Source organism: Lutjanus erythropterus, chromosome 7, assembly GCF_056507025.1.
Source record: "Lutjanus erythropterus isolate fLutEry1 chromosome 7, fLutEry1.hap2, whole genome shotgun sequence".
Taxonomy (NCBI): domain Eukaryota; kingdom Metazoa; phylum Chordata; class Actinopteri; order Lutjaniformes; family Lutjanidae; genus Lutjanus; species Lutjanus erythropterus.
Window position 1 is genome coordinate 41,435,181 of NC_139323.1, and position 25,298 is coordinate 41,460,478.

A 25,298-nucleotide genomic window follows, 5' to 3' on the forward strand; every position below is an offset into this window, starting at 1 on the left:
TCCATTCAATGACGGCATTAAATGCATCAACTGTACTACTGTACTCCAGTTAAATGTGGGACTCTTCATTCACATGGTGCATAAGTGTCATCTGTGGCATTTATATATATACATATAGTGTTACACCATTAATATCACTGTTTACTGTTGTAGTCAGTTGAGCTGGAGCTAATTTTTAACTAGTTTGGGACTGCAACTAATAATTATTCATAACGGATTCATCTAAACAAGTTATTACAAATAAATAAAATAAATACTGAAATAATAATAATTCTATTTATAGGACAACTTTCTACAATTAGAGGAAAGTGTTTTCCAAGGTCAGATGATTATAAACATGAGTAACATCAGGGACAAATACAAGAGTGCAAGCAGTGCAGCACAGATCTCCACCAGGCAGCAGATGGTGAAGCACCTGCTGGAAAATGCAACCATCTCCTCATCTCCTCCCTACATCCTCGCTCCTCCATCCTGCTAACCCTTCTGTAGGTGGAGGAAACACAACTAGAAAGTGTTTCTGAAGTTTGATAACCTGTGTGAAAAATTATGCACGAGGGCTACAGCCAGCATCAGACTCTGACAGATAAACACAGACCTTTTCCTTCCTGAGTCAGGCTGGTCTCACACTCAGATATAACACTTTTTTCATTTTGTACGTTATAGATCATAATTGTTTAATTCTTATTTTTCTGAATGTCAGTAAACACACAGACACAAACACTCCAGCTGCTCCAGCTGTCATGTGACTGATCTGTTAAAGACAATCTGACAGCTGTGACCCGGTCCCACGAGCACTTTGAAGGTCTGTTAGGCTTCATAATTATAATAACAATTCCTTATTCATTATCAGTGAGGATACTTTTAGAAATGTGCACAGTTTAACATGAATGAAAGGTGTTTTGTGACGTGTGTCTTCACAATCACAAAACACCAGGTGGATGGTGGGGGATCTGAGCTGTGGTTGGCTGAGATGCAGAGGTTGGCTCGGCGTGTGGTTGGGGCTGTTGGAGATTGAGGCTGGGCTGAGTGAGGGTGGCAAGCAGGTCCAGAGACTGGATAAAGAGGTGTGGGATCCAAGGCAGAAAGGCTGGAGACCAGGGCTGAAGAGGAGCAGACGGAACTGCAGGCAGAGGAAAGAAACAGGATAAAGAAACAAAGCTGGTAACGAGCAAAAAGTTGCAAGTAAGGCAAGTAATAATGCACTTTATACTTTCTACTGCTATGTAATAAAAAACATTATTTCTCCTTTTTGTGTAATTTAAATGCGAATTACTGCTTGTTACATCTTTTTAGCGCACTGTAAAATAAAGAGTGACTGATATCTCTTACTCTAGATGTAAATTTCAGTCATACTTCTCTGTATCACATGACTTTACTTTGACTAAAATCTGACAAAGCCTAAAGTTTAATCTTACATGAAAAAAAAGTAAAGAGTGTTCGCTGTAGATCAGTGCCAGTTCTTACTTTTCCAGTTGGAGTTTTAACGTCACTCTCAGGGTTTTAAAGTATTTATCAGGCTCAGATTTAGCTTCGACTGTTGTGTTTTAAGTTTAACAGAGGACTGATTTCATCTTGCTTGCAGGTGTACAGTAACTCATGGTTTCGTGTCGTGAAGAAGTCAAAGATAACAGATGATTAACAGATGATTCACTTTTGTGTTGTTTTGTTGACTTTACAAATCGCCCCACCTGCAGTTGCTGAAAGGATGCCAGTCCGTTTTTAACTCCATAATTGGTGAATGGAAATCAGATGATGGAGCATATTATTCAAGTCATAAATCCCAGGTTGTGTGACACACATACCTCTGCGTGAGTGTTGTTCTTTCAACTTGTTGATTGATCAAAACAAAAAGTGATAAAAAATTACTAATAAATATTAAATTCCATTGCCTGTCATAAGAATATAGAAATAAAAATAGAAACATGAAGTATGTAAAGGTAAAATATGTAAGACTAAAAATGTGTGTATTATACATTAAACTACAACAATAGAGAAAACTACTGAATTAGAATATTAATCAGAGTATCAGAATCAGTATTAAACAGTTGAACTGACTGAACATATAACCATATTTTTAGGTCAGTATTGCACATATGAAGATAGAAATAAAATATAGATGATAATATTCTTGTAATGACCTTCTGGTGAGTTGACATATAAATGACTAATAAGTAACTTCAGACAGTGACAGTGATGAAAAAGTCAGTCCAGTCCAGTATTAACCAGTATTGACTGACAGACACTGAAGGAAGAGTTGTAGAGTTTGATGGCCACAGGTAGGAATGACTTCCTTCACAAAGTCTACAGCCAGTTAGAATCAGCTGGTGCATCTGCTACAGTCTTGTTTGTTTTGACTTTTCTAATGTGTTTAATACAATTCGGCTGCACACTCTAGTCAAAAAACGTGTTAATTATAACACAGACCCCTGAGGCCTGATGGTGAGGTTTCACTAGACGTGGTCATGGAGAAAAGCTCAGGCAGGAAGAGGATCATCCCGTCATGTTTTTAGTGAGCTGAGAAGCTGAGGAGCTCTTTGAGCGACACGCTTGCGATGCCCTGGTGCTCCTCAGAGAGAGTCAGGAAATCCTTCGTCTCTGCTGCAGGGAAGTTTTTTAATGAACATCGTCGCTGACTGTCACTGCTGATGATAACGATGATGATGTGATGCTGACGTTGAGGTGGATGTATTAAGGGCTGAGGTAATGTTGGTGTCATAAATATTGTTGACGCTGATGTTTCATATAACCACTGACACACACTGCTGCAGACTCACTTCAGTTTGCTGTTGTGTTCTCTGTTTGTCTGCTGTCATGAGATGCGTGATTTTGTTCGTCCGATGATGAAAAACTGAAGTAGTGAAGTACTATAAAAATCCTGCAGACATCAGGACTCATGTTTTTTCTGTTCGATTCTCAGACCAATCAGTTTGTTGCTCACAATAGATTTGAATTTCTCATTCATCCAAACACACCACGCACGCCATACATCTTGGCACATGATCTGAAAAAGAGAAATAACAGTTGTCTATATGACTATATGCACAATAACTAATTGCGCTTGGCTCGCTTCAACATCTGGAATGTTGTGAAACTGGCAACCCCTCTGAACACTCCATTCAGTGATGGCATTAAATGCATTAGCTGCTCTATGTGCACTCCCAGTTAAATGTGGGACTCTTCATTCACATGGTGCACTGAATAATATACTGAATATATAAGTATCATCTGTGACCATATAATTATAGTGTTACACTATTGTAGTCAGCTGAGGCGGGGCTCATTTTGGGACTGTAATTAATTTAAACATATCTAAATTATTCCAATTAAATAAAAAAAATATTGAAACAATAATAATTCTATTTATATGACAAATTTCTACAATTAGAACAAAGTGTTTTCTAAGGTCAGATGATTATAAACATGAGTAACAATCAGGGACAAACGCAAGAGGTCAATAATAAAACAGTGCAGCACAGATCTCCACCAGGCAGCAGATGGTGAAGCACCTGCTGCAATGCCACCACAAGATGCAGCCAGTGGAGATTTGTAAAGTCTTGAATGAAGTGGGTTTTTTTACAGAATGGTGTCAGTTTTGTTGAATGATACAGTATTGTAAAGGTGTAACTGAGAACCCTGGATTCTATTATCAACCCAAAATCTCAGTTTAAATATGATTGATTTTGAACATTTATTTTTAAGAACTTTGTGTTATTTGTTTAGGTCATTTTATTTTATTTAGAACATTTTATTTATTCAGAACATGTTGTGATTTATTTAATATTTGTGGAAAATAACACACATTAACCGTATGCTTCTGTTGTAATGTGTCCCTAATTATATGTCTAAAGGGTCTAATCCTGTCTAATAAATTCTTTTTAGTACACTGTAAAATAAAGTGTGACTAGTATCTCCTACTTTAGATTTAAATTTCAGTCATGCTTTTCTAAAATTTGGAACATCACATGACAATATTTTTACTAAAAATCTGACAAAGCCTAAAGTTTAATCTTCCATGGAAAAAATGTAGTCTTCACTATAGGTCAGTGCTGTTAAATTGTATAGTGAAAACTGGACCTCAAAGTGAGACTCAGACAGCAGCTAAACTGTTTGAAGTGGATTTATTCTCAAAAAAAAAAGCAAGCAGGGACTTAACCAGGCTTAAACAGGTAACAGGTGAGTGGTAGATCTGAGACGCAGGGAAACAAAGGTTCAGGCAAAATCCAAATCCAGGAGACAAAACAAACGAGCAGCAAGTTGGCAAAAGCGTAGAATCCAGGGTCCACAATACACAGTGACTTTCAGGGAGCCCTGTTTTCTGGTGCACGCTGCCAGTAAAAGATGTCACATGCACAAACATACATGGAAGTGTGCAGCAGCGCGGTCAAACGCAGGGTTACTGCGAAAAACATTCTGTTTCTACTACAGACAGTCAGTACTGTCAGTCACATTTAATGGATTCTTTTTCAACTTAGACTTTCAGCGGAGCTCATCTCCTGCAGCTGAGCTCCCCTTAGCTCCCCCAAAATTCAAACTATGGTAGCACCACATGTGTAGACTGAACGATCTGGCGAAGACTGGACTGCAGAGTCGGGGGAATTCGTACTGCTGGGGTTGATTAGTGGACGGATCTCAGGTGTGCAGGCAGACTGGCAGCAGGAGAGAGAGAGAGAGAGAGAGAGAGAGAGAGAGAGAGAGAGAGAGAGAGAGAGAGAGAGAGAGAGAGAGAGAACACAGAGCCAACAACAAACATTCAGCTGACACATGAGGAATGAGGAAAAAGCACCAACCTCCAGGGAACCCGCCAGACTTGTCAGGGTGGTTTGGATGGAAATCCCTAATGAGCTGAGGATCCATGACCTGGAACATCCCTTCCAGATGGTAACCCTCCCATTATACAAAGTACTGGAAACCCCTGCCATGCCTGGTGGACATCCAGGAGCTGTCAAACAGAGTACACAAAATGATCAATGATGACCCGGGCAGGTGGAGCGGGGTCAGAAAGGGTTCAGAGATGGCTGGGAGACACTGCTTTCAATTGAGACACGTGGAATGTTGGGTGGATTCTCGTAGTCCAACTTAATTCTGACAGCAGATGGATTTTAGTGATATATTTTTGGAAGAAAGTCAAACTTTCTGACCTGGTTTGCATTCTGGAGCTGGAATCCTGTGGCGGTCGGCAACGGCAACAGGGACAACCAGGAACAGGGAGACGATGCGGCAGACCAGCAGGTGGCCAATGGGAGGACTTCCCTCTGGCACAGACAGTGCATGCAGAAACACAGGTGTCAGCCTCCACGGTGGTCCACCAGAAGTATCACTCGAGGAGAGGCAGGGTGCGGTCATCTCCGGACGGCAGGCTGAACGGGCTGAGTCCGGGACAAACAGGCAGTTAGGTGGACCACTACCCAGGTCTGCTGCCACCATACAGGTTGAGGGGAGGATGGTGTCTGGACTGGAGGGAGTCTCATCAGAAGGATGGTGGTGAACAAAACATCAGGTTTCAAATTTCTGGAACTGGGTCTGTAGGTGAGAGTTAAGTTAAATCGACTAAAGAACAGTGGCAAACGTTCTTGACGAGTGAAGACGTTGTCTGGATGGAGGCCACATTTTTGTGGTGTGTTCCCACTACAAATGGTTGTTCTGCTCCCTGCAGCCAACATCACAGTTACATTCAGCTGGAAAAGGATGAAGGCAAAAGAAGGCACATGGATGGAGTTTCTGGTCTGGACCGGAGGACTGCCTTCACTGCAGTGTCAGGCATCCACCTCAACAGTGAACTGGTGGGATGGATCAGGTTGGACCAGAACAGGAGCAGAAATGAAGAGACTCTTCAAATGTGAGAAGGCATGTTCTGCTTCAGGGGCTCAGGACAGCTGACGGTTTGGTGAGATGCAGGGAAACAAAAGTTTAGGCAAAATCCAAATGAGCGAGTTGGCTGAAGTGAAGACTCCGGCTTTTGGGGGAACCCTATTTTCTGGTGCACGCTGCTGGTAAAATATGTTACAAGTAAACATGGAAGTGTGCAGCAGCATGGTCAGTCTATTACAGACAGTCAGTTAACTTTCAAGGAAGCTCATGTTCTTTTCAGCGGAGTCCAGCTCCCCTTAGCCCCCCCATAATTCAAACTATGATAGTACCACATGTGTAGACTGAGCGATGTGGACTGCAGAGCCGGGGTGTTGGTACTGCTCGGGTTGATTATGGCTCTCAGGTGTGAGACTGAACTGAGGAGAGCCACACCCCGACACACAGACAGAAACAAACAGGGAACCAACAAGAAACACGGGGGAGTGTTAGCAGTTGACACATGAGGAATGAGGAGAAGGTGCCAGCTATGACAAACGTCCGTTCTTATTTTCCCAGGTGGATGTTACCCTTTATAACACTGATGAGGCTCTGAAGTGCCAGCAAATGTTTGTTGTGTTGTGTTGTGTTGTGTGGATTCAGTTCATTGTCATGGTTACAGGTAGACACATCATGTACCTTTGTGTTGTGTTGTTGACTCGATATACGTATTGCTCCACTCATTGTTTAATTAAGGCTTCTCTATTATTTGCAGTTTTTCTCTTAATTCTCAGAACAATCAGTTTGTTGTTCACAACAGATTTGTAGACAGTTGTCTACAATTTGCACTATAACCACTTGCACATGGCTTGTTGTATTTGAGTGTATTTACGTTCATTATTTTATCTGTATTTTTTAAATTATGTAGTCAGTACTGTGTATACTCTTATCTAGGATATGTACTTTTAATTCTACATTACACAGAATTTTAGAGAATGATAGACAAGTTAAATATTTAATCATGAGAGGGAATGACCGAGGGTGACGCAGAGTTATGCAAAAATGTGGCATGAGGTGGATCAAACAGGTCATCCAGAACAAGGTACAGAAGATCCTTTAATTATTTTAATTGCTGTGATTACACAGCGTGAATAAAGTAGACAGCTGACTGCATTTGGAACCCTGTAATTATATTGAAGGTAATGTTTGTATTGTTCAGTATCTGTTGTTCTCCCATTTAATTATGTATTACAATACAGTAACAATCAGCTACACACACACAAGCCATGATCAGTGGAATATAAAAGATTGATTTCACGGCAGCTTTTCTACAAAATCACAATATACTTTTACTATGATTCATAAAAAATCAGGTGCACCTTGCACCAGGGAGCACGAGAACGCAAAGAAGAAAAATCTTTTTGGAGCTCAAACTCAAAACCAACACTAAATTATAAAATACAAAACTGCTCAGAGCATTCATAAATGTCAATGATAAACCCTGTGTTCTTTTCAGTACCCATGACAAATTGTCAAATGTGCCGAAAAGTTATGGTGATTGGAAATTCCATGGTTGTGCAAAATTCATGGGGATTGGTTGAATTTTTTGTTAATTGTTGAGATCGCAACATTGCATCTAATTATTATTATTATTATTATTATTATTATTATTATTATTATTATTATTGTATTATTATTATTATTGTTTTTATTATTACTATTATTATTATTATTATTATTATTATTGTATTATTATTATTATTATTATTATTATTATTATTATTATTATTATTATTCAGGCTTCATATAGAGACTCTGTTGTTGTTGTTATTCTGTGCAGCAGGTGGCGGTAATTCGCCTCTCGTTAGTTTGCAGTCCGTCAGTAGAAGAAGACGGACGCCGGAAACGACGTAATTTTCGCGCGAAATGTTGTCTGCGGCAGTGTGTCGTCTGAAGTTTCTGTAAACGCGCTTTTGTCGCTGCCGGTTTTGGATTAAAGCAGATTAACGGCGCAGATCGACGTCACACCGGGACCAAAGTGTTGTTTTTAATTTCCTTATTGATATTTTAGCTTCGATCTTTGTGTATCGATCACCGTTCGATGTGAGGATGAAGTATTTCACCAGGCTGAGAGTGAGGAGAACCTACAGGTGGTGTGGAGAACCCGTGAGGTTCAACAGAAAGTTAAAAACGTATGAATATAGGTGAGTTCACACTGTTTGTTTTCTATAAATTCTATGTTTAGATCACAATGATCGATCTGTCTGTATTTATATTGATTAATATTTACAGGAAACTGCAGGTCAGTTTAAAACTTTGCCTCTGACTTCCTACTGCATCACATTTTAGTCTACTGACAGTTATATTTCTCTAATTTAGTCTTATTCTAGTTTATCTGGTCTTTCTTTTCTATCTTGTCATAATGAGTTTTTTCAGGGCTCGATGGTTACTGGACTAGTTTTATTACGGAGTAAATAAAATTCTGGTATTGTATGTGTGTAAATATAATCAGCCTAACACGGTTATATCGGTATATATCGGTATCTGCCTGTATGTAGTCTGATAGGAAAACTCATTTTAAACAGAATATAATGCAGATTGTTTATGTTAGTTTACTTTGCAGGCAGCGGTCTGTGGATACTCGATCATGTTTTTTTAATTCAGGGTTGATATATATACTCATATTTTGCTCCATTTGTGTGTATGATTTTGTTTTATTTGTAGTTTATTTCATTTTTGCCCTCGTGTCATTTTGGACCATAACTGTCAGTGTTGAGCTGTAAAATATCCCGCCTCCATCACTTACCTTAGAGATCATTGCAAAAAGTGTGTGAATTTTATATTCTGAATAAAGAGTTTATTTTAGAGATTAATTTTAGTGTGATCAAGATTATTTTGCACATTCTTTGTCCAGAAACCTCTTAAAACTTATTAGACATAAAACAATTATCAATTAATTGATGTTTGATCATTTATTGATATTTGAAATGCTTTTAATACAGTTTTTTTTGCCGTGTTTCACAGTGTTGTCTTGTATTTATCACTCATCTCATTTATCTGTTATCGTGTTAAGTTGATCTTTTAATAAAAATATACAATTTGATTCTCAGTGTTGAGTCAGATTTTTTTCTCCTGTGATAATGAAAATGATGTTGTCTTGAAATTAGTCATTCTAGTATCATGACAGCGTTATGTGCACTATTATTTGGATTAATCAGTTAATTTTCATGGAAATGTATGAAAATGTTGATCAGAGTGTCTCCAGACGCCACAGTGACGTCTCTGATGTCTCCTTGTGTCTCAGCTCTTTGGCCATCAGTGTGGAGGGTCTCCCCAGGACCACCATCATCAACACCGGCCAGCACATCCTCATCGAGGGCGACGATGACGACAACCCGTATGTGGCCAAAGTCGTCAAGCTGTTTGGTGACGGTGAGTCTCATTTCGCCTCTGATGACTCGGGACTCGTCCTCGCAGACGTCCAGCTGAGCGTCCTCTGTGTCTCTGTGGTTGTGTTTCAGAGAGCGGGAAGCAGAAGAAGGCGGTGGTTCAGTGGTTCGTCCGCGTGTCTGAAGTTCCTGTGAGCAAACTGAAGCTGCTGGGTCGAGAGCCCCACCCCCAGGAGATCTTCTACTATCAGGGCCGCAGCTGTGATGACGAGGTCGACGCCGGATCCATCCTCAGACCTGTACAGGTGAGAGACCACCACTTCCTTTTCTGTCATTCAGTTCTTTATTGAAAGGACAGTCAAGAGCTTTTTATCAACTACAGAGACAGAAATAACCTCGTGGTTACAGAGAACAGAGAACAAGCAATATGCATCATAGATATTTTACAAAAACTATTTAAATTGTAAAAAAGGAAAGTAATGAAAAAGTTTTCATTTATGATTGTTGATTTGTGTGAATTAACCCTTTACCTTCCTGTCCCTGGCAGGTGAAGCACCTGGACGGAGCGGCTCTGTTCCCGGACTCCGGCGATAAAGACACTCTGTATGTGAAGCTGTCCTGGGACTCAAAGACGTTCAGAGTGGTGGACTCTGCGCTGGTGGACTCTGCTCTGGCGTCCTCCCCTCCCCGGCATCCTCCCAAACCCTCCCTGCCCCCCTCGCCGCCCTGCTCTCCGCCCGCGGCGGCTCCGGCGTCTCGGGGCCCCTCTCGACGCGCCCTGCCGACCCCGGACCTCACTGTCATGCGGCGGGCCATGTCGGGGGAGACTAGGAGCAGCAGGGCCACCATGAGCGCGGGGAAGGCCGCCGAGGCCGAGTCGCTGCACTCCGCCACCAAACTGTCGGCCTCAAAATGTCTGAGTGCCAAGAGGAGGAACGCCACGATCAGGACGCCCGGCGTCCGCAAGAAGCTGGAGCTCAACAGTGAGTGTTTGAAGTCCGTCCTCAACCTTCTGTTACAGTTCAGGAAGATTTTAGACAAATATATAATAATTTAAAACAGAGAAAATGAAGAAGCAACTTTCTGTAAAATGATCCTCCTTATTTTTAGCGCTGCCTTCATGACCATCTGATTTATAAATGTGACTATTTATTTATGTCCCTCTGTACGTTGACGATGTCTTGACTTCCTGTTTCTTCTTCTCGTCCCGTCCATCAGGTCCGGACAAGAAGTCGATGCTCTGTGAGGACGTCCTGAGTCAGCTGCTGGACGAGGAGTTGGAGTCGGGGGTGATGTTGGCTCAGAGGCTGTCCTCCTCCCCCCCGCAGGCGCTGCCCCTCACCCAAAGCATCACCCCCCTCAGGAAGCCCCACAGAGCCCCCGCCGCTCAGGACGACTTCCCCCTGAAGGCCTCCGCCGTCGTCCTCCACAAACTGTCCCCCTCTGAGGTGATGTCGTCGGCCAGAGACGAGTCCAGCAGGTCAGAGTCGAGTCTCACACACACACACGTCAGAGTCCAAGTCGATTTATAACATCCTGTCTGTTCTCAAAAATCTGGATTTTTCTTGGAAACAGCTGTGTGGACAGGTGCGTCCTCAGCTGGACTTATTATTAATGTTAAAGGGATAGTTTGGCTTTTGTCAGACAGACTTTTCTGACAGGACACCACCATGATAACCTCTTTGAGTGCCACTTCATGATTACGTGTCGGTGTTAGCTGCAGGCAGAGTGAAGGAAAGTTGGACTCTGAGTATCAGGAAGCATAACAAAGCTAAACTGACATCCTGCTGTGTTGTTGTTGAAGTAATAATGACTCAAAATTGAAGTTTTATCACATGCAAGATGCTGCAGGTCAACAAAACTAGACAACTGTGATTAAAACTAAAACCACCACAGTCTTTTTCACTCTCAGCACGAGCAACAGTGTCTGCAGCCAGAATAAATATAAATATAATGGGAATAAAATATGCTTACAATTAAAATGAACATAATAAAATAGATAAACTGGTTTTAACTGGTTTAAATGGAGACTCCAGACTTAACTGGTGCCTCTTCCAGGGAGCTGTTGAACAAAAGTCCTCAGCAGGGGGACGTGACGGAGGCGGGGTTACCGACTGCCTCAGTTAAGACGCCGAGAAGAAGAAACGCCACGCCGAGGAGGCAGTACGCCACCAGGGGGCAGAAGTGAGTCTGTTCTGGTGGTGGTGATGTCTGAGAGTCCTGAGGCACAACCATAAGACGGTGTAAATAAAGATGGACGACGCTTCTCCTCGTCCTCCGACTGGACAAAATGAAGAGCTCAGATTTTTTTTTTAATATGAAATAAGTAACAAAAACCAACCTGATGAGAAAAATGAACACTTGAACAAATATCATCACAACGAGAGCGACTTGAAATGATATCACATTTTTTTGATGCGTACTTTTTTTTTTTTTTTTAAGTTTGATCCATGTCCCATCTGTTAACATGAAAGGGGGTGGAGTTTATTAACTACACTGCAGCCAGCCACCAGGGGGCGATTGAGGAGTTTTGGCTTTATGTTGTCAGGCGCTGTCGAGTCGTCCATCTTTATATACAGTCAAAGAGCTTCACGACAGACGTGGTGTGTCAGAGAACAAGCAGGAGATTCACACCTGTAGTTCACTCTGAGTGTTTGAGTCACAGCTGGTGGGAAACAGTCACTCTTCACTTCTTTATTAATGAGGCAAATTAAAAAGTGTTATTTTTCTCTCTAACCCCAAAAATCTGACGTGTCTTCAAGCAGAGCTACCACTCCTTCTCGAAAAAAGGAACAAAGAACCCTGAAGGAACCCGCGCTGGGAGTGCTGTGAGTACATTCAGATATTTTTACTCTGTTAAAGCTGAACAATTAATCAGATTTATTGACATTGCAATATGGTCCACTGCCATTTTCAAATCGCAGGTGGTGCAATATTTGATACAAAAAAAAAATTTGTAAAATAATTAACATAATAATTGACTATGAAAATAATCATTAGTTGCAGCTGTAATAACATCCCAACTTTCTTAAACTGTGGTTTTTACATTTTTTCTTTTTCCACCTGATGCTGAGAAATCAGTTAGTAAAAAATGACGGACTGCTCCTTTTTGTCTTGTTGGTGTGTGATGTGGACAGGGCTGAAGTGGATCATGAAAACTCTCCGATGCTGCCGGTCTCCACCACGCCGAGGAGCTCCAAGAGGAAGTCGGCGCAGCTGGTGTCGTCCCGCATCAAGAAGCAGCTGTGAGTGCAGCGGCGGCTGTCTTCATGACGCCACGACTCGTCGGTTCGACCCTCTCTAACCTTCGCTTGTCTGTTTGATCAGGAGTCTCCTGGACCACCAGCAGGACCTGAACTCGGATGGAGAGGACGAGGACGACTTCGTCCCCTCCAAGAAGGAGCTGCAGAGCAGCAGTGAGGAGGAGGAGGAAGAGGAGGCGGGGCTGGACAGTGATGAAGAAGTCGTGGTGAAAAGGGGCAGACATGCTGCGTCAGGACCTCGTACTCCTCGTTCAATGCAGAAAACTCGCTCCTCAACCAGAACGCCACGAAAAACTCCAAACAAGAAGGTCAGTGTGTGATGATGCAGAGCGAGCAGCTAGTTTTAGAGTTCTTTAAATGACCTCACTCCTCCTGACATCACAGATCTTTCATTGAAAAATGATGATATTGCTCCTCCAGAGTCTATTATCAGACATGTGTCCATGGCAACGGTCTGATCCTCATAGTCTGTTGCAGACGTTAGAATGCTGTAATTGACCAATCAGAACAGAGTATTTAACAAAACTTTGTCCTGAAAGTCCTGAAATCATCCACATTTCTTTTTCTCACTGTTTCCTGTTTTGACAGATCACACCAGGAACGCCACGCACTCCTCACCGCGCCACTCCCAGCATCCCCAGCAGGTCGCTGCCGGCCCGACAGCCCGCTAACGTTCTGGAGGAGGCGAGAACGAGGTGAGACGCACCAACCAGTGAACCCCAGGAACCTCAGGATCCAGAGGAACACGACACACCACAGCTGCACACATCAGTCACATGATGAAGAGCCATCATTTATAAACTGTGTACACAGGAAACGGCTCGAAACATGAACCACCTTCTGAAGATCATTTAGGATTTATAAAAAAAAAAAAAAACTTGATGAATATTTAAGTGACGCCGGTCGTGCATGTGCAGATAATTCCAAGCTGATTTTGGATTTATGAAAGGAAACTGCACACTGACAGATGCAGACTTTTTTATGATTCAGAATATCTTTTGATGTGCGTAACTGTCTTTTTGTTCTCACAAAAACATTTAGTGTGTTTCCTCTTTTTTTTTGTCTCCTCAGGCTCCACGTGTCCTCGGTGCCGGAGTCTCTGCCCTGCAGAGAGCAGGAGTTTCAGGACATCTACAGCTTCGTGGAGAGCAAGATCATCGACGGCACAGGAGGGTAAGATCCACATCCACAAAATCACAATATGTCACAGAGCCCTGGAATCTTTACAACTAATGATTCTTTTAATTATTAAAAAAACACAACATTTTTCATCATTTTTTGACTTTTTATAAACCAAACAACCAATCGACAGTGAAAATAATAATAAGTTGCAGCCCTGTTTTCCAGTGAGATGTCTTCAAATAGTTTTTCTGGTCCCACCAACAGTCCAAAGCCCAATATATTCAGTTCACTGTAAAATAAAACTGACTTTAATGCTGCGTGTCCTCCTCTCTCTCCTCAGCTGCTTCTGTCCAATAAAGTCAATAAACGTCCCAAAACAACAACAGCTTCATCTGATTTCACGTCAGAAGTTCAGGAGAAATGATTCACACGTCTTTTTTCCTGCTGTGTGGTTTCTGTTTCAGGTGCATGTACATCTCAGGTGTGCCAGGCACAGGTAAGACGGCCACCGTCCACGAGGTGATGCGCTGCCTGCAGCACGCCGCCGACGTGGACGAGATCCCGACGTTCCACTTCATCGAGATCAACGGGATGAAGATGACGGATCCTCATCAGGCCTACGTCCAGATCCTGCAGGTGAGGACAGAGTGCAGAAGCCACATTTTCCACACAAAGCCCCCCTGTATGAACCCCCCCATACAGTGAAAAAAGAAGAAGTTTTGAAATAGATTTCAAATAAACTGTACATCTAAAAGAACTTTGAGAAACCTGGAATTAATCATGATAAAGAGCTTGTTTTCTCTCATCTCCCAGGCTTCTACCAGGTAACTAACTAATCTAAAAGTTCTATATGTGAGGAACCGACTCAGTCTCATCATCAAAATTCACGAGATTAATCCACGACGTTATGTTGCTGAACAGTGTTGCACAGCTCCCAGTAAAAAGCTCTGCAGAAAAAAATATATATAATACACTTCTATGTGATGTAATGAATTGTTTTCCAGTTGAATTAAACCGTGGTGCGTTCACTGACCGAGCAGTCTCATCTCTGCAGAAACTGACGGGTCAGAAGGCCACAGCCGACCACGCAGCAGCTCTGCTGGAGAAGAGATTCAGCAACCCTGCACCGAGGAAGGAGACCACCGTGCTGCTGGTGGATGAAGTAAGAAACTCTGTTTCCTGTTTCCTTTCATTTTTTATTTACAGACCGAATTTGTTTTCTTCTTTCTTGTAATGATTATTTTCATTATCAGTTAATCTGTTGATAATTTTCTAGATTAATCCATTAGTTATTTGATCCATAATATGTCAGAAAATGGTGAAAAATGTTGATCAGTGTTTCCCAGAGTTAAAGATGAGGAAATATTCTCATTTAAGGAGCTAGAATCAGAGAATTTAAACTGCAAACTTTCAAGATGATTCTGGTGATATTTTCTATTTTTCTTTATGTTCATGAATGTATGTGCTAACGAGTATATAGATCTTCTTCCTCTCTCTGAGTAAAGATTCATCCGCTGCTGAAAATAGTCCCCGACAAAAACACCGTTCCCTCCTTTAAAGATTCACGTCCTCAGCAGGAACCAGTGAGCCACAGACAGGAAGTCAGACTAACATGCGTCTGGTTTGTGTTGTGTAGTTGGACCTGCTGTGGACCAGGAAGCAGAACGTGATGTACAACCTGTTTGACTGGCCGACGCGGCGTCACGCCCGCCTGGTGGTGCTGACCATCGCCAACACCATGGACCTGCCGGAGAGGATCATGATCAACAGAGTGGCGAGCAGACTGGTGAGGGAGCCCGGCGCCGCGCCGATCACAGCTGGAACTAATGACCATTTGTTGATCGTTTAATTAATCCTGTAGTGATCATGTCAGCTGAAAAAAAAAAAAGTAACGATTTTCAATATCAGTTAATCTGTTGATCATTTTCTTGATGAATTGATTAATTTGGTCCCTAAATCCCAAAACTCACAGTGCTGCTCTCAGAAACCCGAAAGAAACCAAAAAATATTTTCACCTTTTCTTATCAAAATAGTTTGCAATTAATTTAATAATAGATGAATAATCAATAAATCATTAGAGCTGTAGTGCTGATATTAACTAGGGGTGTTGCCATGTACAAAATTAATAATAGAAAGAAAAAGGTACATTTGACTAAATATATTAAAATAATGACAAAATATCTCAAATAAAGATCCTGTGTGATGCGTCACGTGAGATTATTTTTAAATCACATGAGGTCTCCTGGTGAAACTAGTAATAACTGTAAATATATCTTAATATTCACCAGCAGGAAGAAAATCTCAGGTTCTTTTTCTTTGGAGACTTTGGATGATTTTCTGTCCAGAAATAAAAACCTCGATGTTAACTGTCGCTCTGTTTGTGTAAATGTTTTCAGGGTTTGACCCGGATGTCTTTCCAGCCGTACAGCTTCAAGCAGCTGCAGCAGATCATCATGTCGCGGCTCAACAAGGTGAAGGCGTTCGAGGAAGACGCCCTCCAGCTCGTCTCCAGGAAGGTAAACGACCACGGCGTCTGTCACGCCCCAACTGAGCTCCTCCACCGCTCTGTTCACTCAGCCGTCCTCTCCTCTCGCAGGTGGCGGCTCTGTCAGGCGACGCTCGCCGGTGTTTGGACATCTGCCGCAGGGCGACGGAGATCTGCGAGCACTCGGCCGCCGACCCTTCTGCCACGGGTTTGGTGGGGATGAGTCACGTGATGGAGGCGCTGAATGAGATGTTTTCCTCTGCCTATGTCACTGCCATCAAGTGAGAGTCTCTCATTGGTCCATTTCCTGAAACACCGACAGGTTTGTAAAGGTGTGATGAGATAAAGTGACCGGTGTGTGTCTGCAGGTGTGCGTCCGTGCAGGAGCAGCTCTTCCTCAGGGCCGTCATCGCTGAGTTTCGCAGGCTGGGATTGGAGGAGGCCACATTTCAACAGGTAGAGCTTAAAGAAACACAGAGACAGAATTCAAACCAGCACCTTCAGAGCCGCTGACATAAACCCTGTCCAGGATTGTTCAGGGCCACAGCTGTTAACAGGGGTCACATGATCAGAGTGACTGTTACTGTGTGTTACTCTGCAGCCACCGCGGCCTTGATGCCCCACCAGCGTCGCCAGATAGGAAATGTATCGTACCAGCTGAACGTGCCTGAACCAGACACTGTTTCTGACAAAGACTGACTTGTACGGTTTAGCTGTCCTCACTTTCCCCTGTGTTTGGTCTGTCAGGTGTTTGTGCAGCACCAGGCTCTGTGTCGGGTGGAGGGTCTGCAGCCCATCGGCGTGTCGGAGGGCCTGGCAGTGTGTCAGCGTCTGGGAGCCTGCAGGTTACTGCTGCTGGAGCCCAGCCGCCTGGGAGTCCTGCAGCGTGTCCGGCTCAACGTCAGCCAGGACGACGTGCTCTACGCCCTGAAGGCCGACTGAAGGAGCGCCCTCTGCAGGCTGTCTATTTAATGTATTGATACCTGATCGATCGTGTTTGTTTGTTTGTTTACTACTAAGAGCACTGTGCTTTATTTGTCTTATTTTTTATTGATATTCAACTCCAGACTCTTTTTTTGGGAGATTATTCACTGTAAAAATAAAATCAACCCAAACAAGGCCGTCCATATGCTTATTTGGGTTTGTTGTCCCTGAGTAGCGTCTGCAGGTGTACCTGTCAGACAGCCTGTATGTAGCCTGAGAGGCAAAACGAAGGTCTACAAATATTCAGTTCTGCTTCTTCAGCTCATTACTGTGAGCTGGATAATAACTGAGCGGAATCTATCGACCATTTTATTAATCTATAAACAGATATCTGCATCTGAATACAAAATCTGCCTGCAAGGGGCAGGATTTTTGTATCAAAAGCGTTTTGAGTTTGTAGTCTGAGTAGTACTAACCAATCCAGTGTTCTGCAAGCTCTCACTTAAAAAGAGCTGAAAATTAAATAGTTCACTTTCAGAGTTCACATTTTTTAACTTTGAACTAAGTTCACAGCCCCAAAAATGAGCTGGTTCATGTTCATTTCTTCAAACATTTTTGCACAATATTCATGTTTTTGTATTTATTTTATTTGTAAATTAAATTAAAATTACTTTTAACTCAATTAGAATAATTAAAATCTTTGAACAGCAGCCTCGTCTTCTGCAAAAATAGAGACAGACTTTTGCTTTGAATGCAGACGTTGCCTGAATATAAAAGAATTCAAACCACAGTAACATTATCAGATATGACAGCAGTAATCTGATTACTTTGAGGTCTGCTGTGGTTTAATATGACTTATTTTCTCAAGGTTTCAGCAGTCCCCAAACACTGGAAACTTTGCCCCCACCAAAGGAACAAAAGAAATACTTAATTAAATAAAATGTATTATTAGAATCTTGTCCTTATTAGTGACAACATATCAAATGTATTATTAATTATTGTGCATATGTTTCTCATATCAAAAGATGATGAGTGTATTTCAAGTAGTCTGTTATGAAGGAAAATTTTTCAAACAAACAGACAAAAAATGTTACAATTGCCCCTGGTCTCCCCTACATGAACATATTCTGTTTGCGTCTCAAAATGATGATGTAATATCTTAGAAAAATGATTTGAGATGTAATAATATATAATAATAAAATATGTTAGGACTACAAGATGGAATCACGGTGAGCAGATTAAAATATTTTGTGACTAAACAATAAAATAAGGTGGCGAATTAAGTGGAAATAAATTGTGAAATATGAAATCAGGGTAATATTTTCAATAGACAAATGTATCCGACATATATTACAGAATACGATCTTTCTCTTGCGTTGAACTGTGTTCTGTGTAGTTATAATTGTAGAAACACCTTATATTGCTTCATTATTATTATTATATTTAACAGAGTCATTCCTAAACACTGGGTCGGGAACCGCAAGTGGGTCACGGGAGATTTTACTTGGGTCCACAGATATGGAGGAAAATCTGCAAATTCAAAATTTATATCTGCAGTACAGCTTTTATGAAGCATTTAAAATGTGTGGGGTTTTTTTAGTGCAGAGAAGAAAAAACGAAAGCCTGTTAATTCAGTCTAAATGCACTGATTGTGTCTCATTTAGGCTCAAATGTCCTCCGTTGTTTTCCTGATAATAAAAACACTGATGCGGCCTGTTCGCGCGGCCTAAATTCATTTCTCATTTCTAAACTTTTAACGAGTTTACTTTTTCAATAAAGCTTTAAGATATTATAGGTTGATACGGAACCTGCAGTGAAAATCAGGAGAATTAATTTATGGACGGACAGAATTTATTGCTGAAGCTTGTTGTGACGTGAGTCGCGATGGTTTGAGAATCACTGATCTAAAACGTTTAAACGTGCTGCTACAAAACTCACTAACAAACAACAAGGTTTTCCAATATATGGGTCATTGTCATAATTTTTTTTATGTCATCGGCAGATATTTAAAAAACAAAACCACATTTTTTTTTTTACAACCAAAGGAACCAACAGAAACGAAACGATAAATCAGTCATTATTTTGATAATATAAAAAGTGGCCTTTATGGCCTTTTACGTGAGATTTTTTTTTGTTTGTTTTGTTTTATCTCCTTGGATCAGATTTTGAACATTCAACCCTTTTCAGCCCAATTTTAAATATGAATATTAATTTAACCCTAACTTTAAACAAAAAAATAACAAAAACACAAAAATGCCCATCATGATGAACTGCATTGTGTATCGTAAGAAATATTTGTATATGAATTTTTTTCACTGTCGTTTCCGCCACACTGAACAAAATGTATATTCACCATGACAACAGTCATGTGACAGGAGAGCGCGTGGATAGAAGAGAGTTTACTCTGAAAATAAGAGAAATGCATATGCGATATGTTTATCACCTCTCATTTCTAAACAGCTCACATTTCCTTTGAATGTAAAAATAATGAGAAAATTAACACTAACTTAATTCTAACTCTAAAACAGTAGCATGCTAATATATCAGCAGATTTAAAAAAAAATGTTTCAAAATGTCATTTCCATCATTTTGTTTAATGTGATGGAAAATACATATTATATTATAAATTATATATTTCACTGTTTAAAAGAATCCAAAAATATTAACATTTAAGAAGCTGGAATCAGAGAATTTAGACTTTTTTTTTTCTTAAAAAATGGCTATACTTGATTAATAGATTATCAAAATAGTTGGTGACTGGTTTAATAATCGATTACTTGATTAATCATCTTTGTTTTGTTTCATTGTTTTCTCTTTTACTTGTAGTAAGTCCACTCGGTTTAATGAACATTAATGGTTTAAGTTTTAAAATGTATGTTATTTTGTGTCAGAAGTAATAAAAGTGAACATTGTTCAACAATGTTGTTTGTCAATTTGTGAGGACAGATTTGGGAAAATGGAATACAATGAACAAATAAACACACCACTGACATATTTAATTATTTTATTTTGTTTCTGGAAACTAAATGTACGAAAAATAAAATAGAATTTGTAACACAAATATGGACAATTTTTTGAGCTTCCCCTAAACGTCTCACATGATGCTTTCAGGAGAGCTCGTGCACTTTTAAGGTGAGCCGAGGTCACAAAACGTGTTGCATTTTCTAAAACTTTCCAGAGCAAAACTCACCACAGATCACTGTGGAGGCTCGGAGATGTGGAAGGTCGAGAAAAATTCCTGCACGCTGCACACCCATCCATCCGCCCACCCACCCACCCACACACACACACACACACACACACACACACACACGAAAACCACACCTCACCGGCGCGTTTCTTGACGCTGCATGTCGGCGACAAGTTTTTCAGAAGAATTCAATCGGTTCATATTGCAGTCGAGCGGAGGAGGATTAAACGATCCGTTGAGGATTAATATCAAGAAACCCTTTTGGAAATCGAGAAAGACGTGAGTTTCTCTTCCTCACATCTCCGATTCTTTTTGTTTGAAGCTGTTTCGATATCAGATTGAGTCAAACGTTCACATTTCATCTCAGTCCCTCTTCCTCCTTCCTCTTCAGTCACTCTCCTCCTCACTGATAAGAGTTTCAATCAGTTTCTCTAGTCTTTCTGACCATCGAGGGTGAGTAAAATATTTCTTCGTATCGGACAGAAACCTTTAGTTCGATAAATAAAATACAAGTTGAAAGTGTTGCACTCTGTTGGAGATAAAGTTGTCTCATGTGGGACATCTTTATACCACTATAATAATAATAATAATAATATTTTTGTTTGTATGGTGCACGCGCAAAGCAAATGCAACACATTTACGGTATAAATAAATATGATAGGTTTATTCTAAAGAACTGTTCAGTGTGGAGAGCAAACTAAATACACAACCGCGTAGGTTTGGAAATTTTCGTTCTGCTTTCTAAGAAATGATTCATGCACTTTAAGACCTGCAGGGTGGAAAATGTGTCACGAACTGTAAGGAAATAAACATACAATTATCATTTCACCTGTTAATGTAGTTTACCATATTAATAAAAGATAACATTTTATAATTAAAATCAGTTATAAGCCATTTGTTGGTCTTTACTTTTGTCCTGACACATCACAACCATGTGATACAACAGTTTTGTTTTTTAGATCATGAATCTTTGAGTCCCGATGAATATATTTCAACAGTTGCCCAAATTCTCTGATTTCAGTTTCTTAAATGTGAATATTTTCTGGTTTCTTTCCTCCTCTCTGACAGTAAACTGAATATTTTTGAGTTGTGGGCAAAACAAGACATTTGAGGACGTCATGTTGGATCAACATTTTCTGACTTTTTATGGACCAAACAACTAATCAGTTGGTGCTGGTATTAGTTGAAAAATAGGTCCAAACATGTGAAACCAGGTGGAGTAACTTGAGTATTTGTAATGAGTTACTTACACTCCTGACAGTATTAATACAGTAATAATGGGGGGTTGCGCTACATTCAGGGCTGCTGTTTTTCTGTTGTCCCCTTCCTGTTCATTTTTATGGCACACGTCCTGTTTTTTTTGATGCCCCCAAAGCAAACGCGACACATGTGCGATATAATTTAGAATTAAATAGAAATATGTCTTTATTTTTGTGTAAATCGAGTTAAAATCAGTGTAAATACAATGTTTTAGATTTAGATTTAGGGTCAACACAGCTGAAACGATTTCAGTCAGCAGTAATTGATTATCAAATTAATCACCAACTATTTTGATAATCGATTAAACGTTTTGAGTCTTTTTGTATTAAAAAATCTCTGATTTCAGTTTTTTAAATGTGAATATTTTCTGGTTTCTTTACTCTCTGATAATTTACTGAATATTTTTGAGCTGTGGACAAAACAAGACATTTGAGGACATCTTGAACTTTTGGAAACACTGATCAACAGTTTTCAACCAATCATTTATTGATTAATCAAGAAAATAATCGGCCGATTGATCGACTGTGAAAATAATGCTTAGTTGCAGCCCTGAATGTGTTTCATGTTTAGTATTACGATGTATTTAATGTTATATATTTTCAATAAATGCTAAATGTAATGTGAGCTAATGCTAAAATTCCCGTCTGAATTCATTGTTGGTAATTCCACCCTGTTAGTCGCACTTGTTTAAAAAAACAGCAGATAATAACTAAGTTAACTGTTATTTACCATTTTGGCTAAACTTAATGCAAAAAAATATGACAGTTCTAAATAATGAGCGCCTTTTACTCAGTAAATCCTCCTTCATTATTATTCAAAGGGGGAAAACAATAATCTGATGTTATATGGAGAAACTTTTTTGTCTCCTGTTCCCTCCGTCTGTCTGTCAGGATGAATTGCTCCAGCTCATCTGATCCAGCTGCAGTTAACGCCACCTTGTTGTATAACTTTAATGATGACGAGAAGAATCTCTGGAGACGTGATCAGGACGTCCCCCTCCTCGCCTGCTCCTCCACCGACCCCCCTCCTGACTCCCAGTGCACCGTCTGTGTCGACCAGGTCGTGTACGCCGTGTGCCGCAACCTGACTGAAGGTGTGAAGCTGACGATGGAGACTGTGGGACACCACATCGAAATTTCAAAGAGCGGTAAGAAACTGATTGATTTTGGACATTGTTGGAAACTTAGAGTGATGGATTTTTGAGTTGTCCACAGGCCACAGTGAGAAGAACAACAGTCACAAGCCAGGGGGATGTGCTAAAACAAAGTGTATGATAGGACATTCTGGTGTTTAAAGTTTGGAGTGTGGAATGTCTAGAAATTTGTTGTTGTTGTTGTTGTTTGTTGTAATACGATACGATACAATATACTTTATTGTCCCTGTAGGGAAATTTGTTTTGGACTTGAATGCTGCACACAACATGCCTCCACAGTGTGATAAAACAAACAACATAATAAATAAATTGCACATAATCCACATTGCACATTACAGATATAACATTAGCAGTTTGTCTGTGGAGTTTGGAGTTAGTTTTTGGTCTGTGTGGCTAATGTTAGCATTTGGTCCATAGCTAATGTTAGCATTTTGTCTGTGTAGCTAACATTAGCACTTGGTCTTGCCTGTAAATGTTTCTTTAATCAGATGTTGAGACAAGATAATAGCGAACTCTCCACCTAATTTAAAGCATTTTTTTCTAAAGATAATAAATTGCTAAACGTCACGTAGCTGGTTTCACTCAGACCAGAGTGGTGTTAAGAGACTTGTGAAGTGTTGTAATGTGTGCACAATACAAATGGTAGTATATTATTCTTTACTTTAAAATTGTAATCCTGCTAAACAATCCCAGTGTTTACTAAATGTAAGTGTAATCTGATTACGATTCATGTAACTGTAATATAATGTATGTAATCTGTTAGTCCCCTCACGTGATTATATCAGCAGCAGAAACAGTGTTTTCATCGTTGTGGTTGTGATGTTTCACCATGAGCTCTGTTTTGTTACAGAATGCCCCAAACTTCTCTCTGATGGTGAGAAACATTTTGATTTGTTCTTCACACACTTAAAAAAAAACAAAACAAAAAACACTTACTTTGTTATGTGAAGGTTGTTTTGAGGACAGTCTGAGTTCAGTGTCCATCGTGTCTCACTGCTGCTGCCTGCTGTTCCCTCTGTGTCTGACAGACGCTCCACAGTGGCTGCTGCCTGTTGTCATCATCCTCATCCTCTTCTTCATCGCCACCATCATCATCCTGGGTGTGTACAAGTGTTGGAACCGCTCCAATTACTTGAGAGGGTGAGTACAGTTGTAGTTGATGGTTCTGACCATCAATAAATCAATACATTTAGTATAAAGTATCAGGAAAATGTATTATTGTTATACAACACAGGGCTGCACAGACAAATGTAAGTTATCAACAACACTAATAACAGCACAGTAATTAGTATTTCAGTTAAGCATCATGTAATCAGATTATGTAATCAGTTACATGTAATGTGTTGCTCCACAAACCTGCTTATAAAGGAAAACAAAGATATTTAGTTTCTTGATTATTAAAATAATCAAATAATTTTAAATGATTGTTCGATTAATTATTTAAAAAATAATTGTCAGAATCTACGCAGCCAATTAAGAGATTTAAACGCTCGCCATTTGTAGCGCCCCCTAGAGGAGAAAAGCAGTGTACTTCAATACATCGGTTCCTGAACACGTCTGGATTTTCAGGTTCTGTTCATGAGTTATTGCAAATTTTAGAAAATTGTCTATGTTGATAAAAATAAAAGTTGACATTTTTAAAGCAGAAGACCAACTGAGAAAAGATGCAGATGAATGGAAGGATTAAAATGATGAAAGATTTTTTAGTTATCGCCATGCCGTTTTCAAGTTAATCACAGAAACTTAAACGTGTTTGCTATAGCACCACCTAGAGGCCAGTGAGGAGTGGGTGGAATCTGCAAACCACCTGCTGATTCTGGTGAGTTTCCATGTTCAGGTTTTTGCTGTATGATCATTGTTAGTGGAGAATAATAAGAAAGAAGGAGATTCAGAACAAAGACGGATCACAACCGTCTGTCTGTGCCTCAGTTCCTGTCTGCAAAGATTCAGATACACAAGGGTGCAGCATTAGACAGAAAAACAAAATAGAAAATGTTCTCATTCCAAAATCTGATCCAGAAGAGACTCCTCAAACATGCAATTTATTCTGGACATCATCAATTTGTTACTTGAAAAATGTGTATATTGTATAAGTACTCCTCTTGAGATAAACTTTTTTAATAATCAGTTAAAGGAAGTTAAATCATATATTCAGTGCTTTCCACAGACTCCTGGTTTCAGTACAGCAGGAAAAATAAATTTGCAGAGACAGAAAAGTTCAGATCTCAGTCAGGATTTCTTAAAGAAGTCTCTTTACTCAGCTTCTGATTACTGAAGATAAACTTTATTCTTCTTCTGTTTCTTTGTTTGTGATTTATTGTCACGGAAAGATGGACATGACTGAATTTCAGCAATGAAACTTTTCTGTGTTTACAGAACTGAAATCCAGACAGACAAAGAAAACAGATCCTCTGACCTCAACGACGTTATCGTCATGGACACTGAGCTCTGAGCTCCTCTGACAGCCTCATCGGTTTTTTTATTTGATAAAAATCAAATCATGAGAAGATCTACGGAAAATGCACTTGTTTTTACCAACACTGAATCCATATTGTCAACAGGGTTCCAGGGTGGGTAATGTAATCCAAACATCACAGTATTTAAGTAATGTAACTTGATTACTTTCCATTACTTTTGGATTACCTCAGTCTAAAATATGGTGAAATTGTTTCGCTTAATATAGCAACTAACTAGCAGCTGCATTTAATGATTATTTTCATCATCAACT

The 25,298-nt window shown here is 40.2% G+C and overlaps 2 protein-coding genes across 3 annotated transcripts; both read left to right on the forward strand.

Annotated features, from left to right (window-relative positions):
* Positions 1–7,704: 7,704 nt before the first annotated feature.
* On the forward strand, positions 7,705–17,161 carry orc1 (origin recognition complex, subunit 1). Of its 2 annotated transcripts, XM_084723825.1 has the most exons (18): positions 7,705–7,988; positions 9,089–9,216; positions 9,306–9,478; positions 9,721–10,156; positions 10,392–10,664; positions 11,210–11,357; positions 11,939–12,001; positions 12,311–12,418; positions 12,501–12,744; positions 13,025–13,131; positions 13,508–13,609; positions 14,023–14,194; positions 14,613–14,720; positions 15,195–15,344; positions 15,955–16,074; positions 16,155–16,324; positions 16,412–16,499; positions 16,791–17,161. In XM_084723825.1, the coding sequence occupies exons 1-18, from the start codon at positions 7,894–7,896 to the stop codon at positions 16,983–16,985; spliced, it is 2,880 nt and encodes a 959-aa protein (XP_084579951.1). In that variant the 5' UTR covers positions 7,705–7,893; the 3' UTR covers positions 16,986–17,161. The 2 variants fall into 2 exon arrangements, with proteins under 2 accessions (XP_084579951.1, XP_084579950.1); XM_084723824.1 differs by lacking the exon at positions 11,210–11,357 and having other exon boundaries at positions 7,706–7,988; positions 10,392–10,653.
* Positions 17,162–22,278: 5,117 nt separating this feature from the next.
* Positions 22,279–25,298, forward strand: LOC146324462 (uncharacterized). Its single transcript, XM_084722334.1, has 4 exons — positions 22,279–22,564; positions 23,421–23,444; positions 23,599–23,710; positions 24,947–25,298. The coding sequence occupies exons 1-4, from the start codon at positions 22,309–22,311 to the stop codon at positions 25,020–25,022; spliced, it is 468 nt and encodes a 155-aa protein (XP_084578460.1). The 5' UTR covers positions 22,279–22,308; the 3' UTR covers positions 25,023–25,298.

Bases quoted from the DNA above. Each gene is read 5' to 3' on its own strand.
- orc1 (XM_084723825.1), top strand. From the start codon at position 7,894: ATGAAGTATTTCACCAGGCTGAGAGTGAGGAGAACCTACAGGTGGTGT. The intron at 11,358-11,938 runs GTGAGTCTGTTC...GTCTTCAAGCAG, and splicing joins TACGCCACCAGGGGGCAGAA to AGCTACCACTCCTTCTCGAA. The intron at 14,195-14,612 runs GTGAGGACAGAG...TCATCTCTGCAG, and splicing joins CCTACGTCCAGATCCTGCAG to AAACTGACGGGTCAGAAGGC.
- LOC146324462 (XM_084722334.1), top strand. From the start codon at position 22,309: ATGAATTGCTCCAGCTCATCTGATCCAGCTGCAGTTAACGCCACCTTG. The intron at 23,445-23,598 runs GTGAGAAACATT...TGTGTCTGACAG, and splicing joins CCCCAAACTTCTCTCTGATG to ACGCTCCACAGTGGCTGCTG. The intron at 23,711-24,946 runs GTGAGTACAGTT...CTGTGTTTACAG, and splicing joins CGCTCCAATTACTTGAGAGG to AACTGAAATCCAGACAGACA.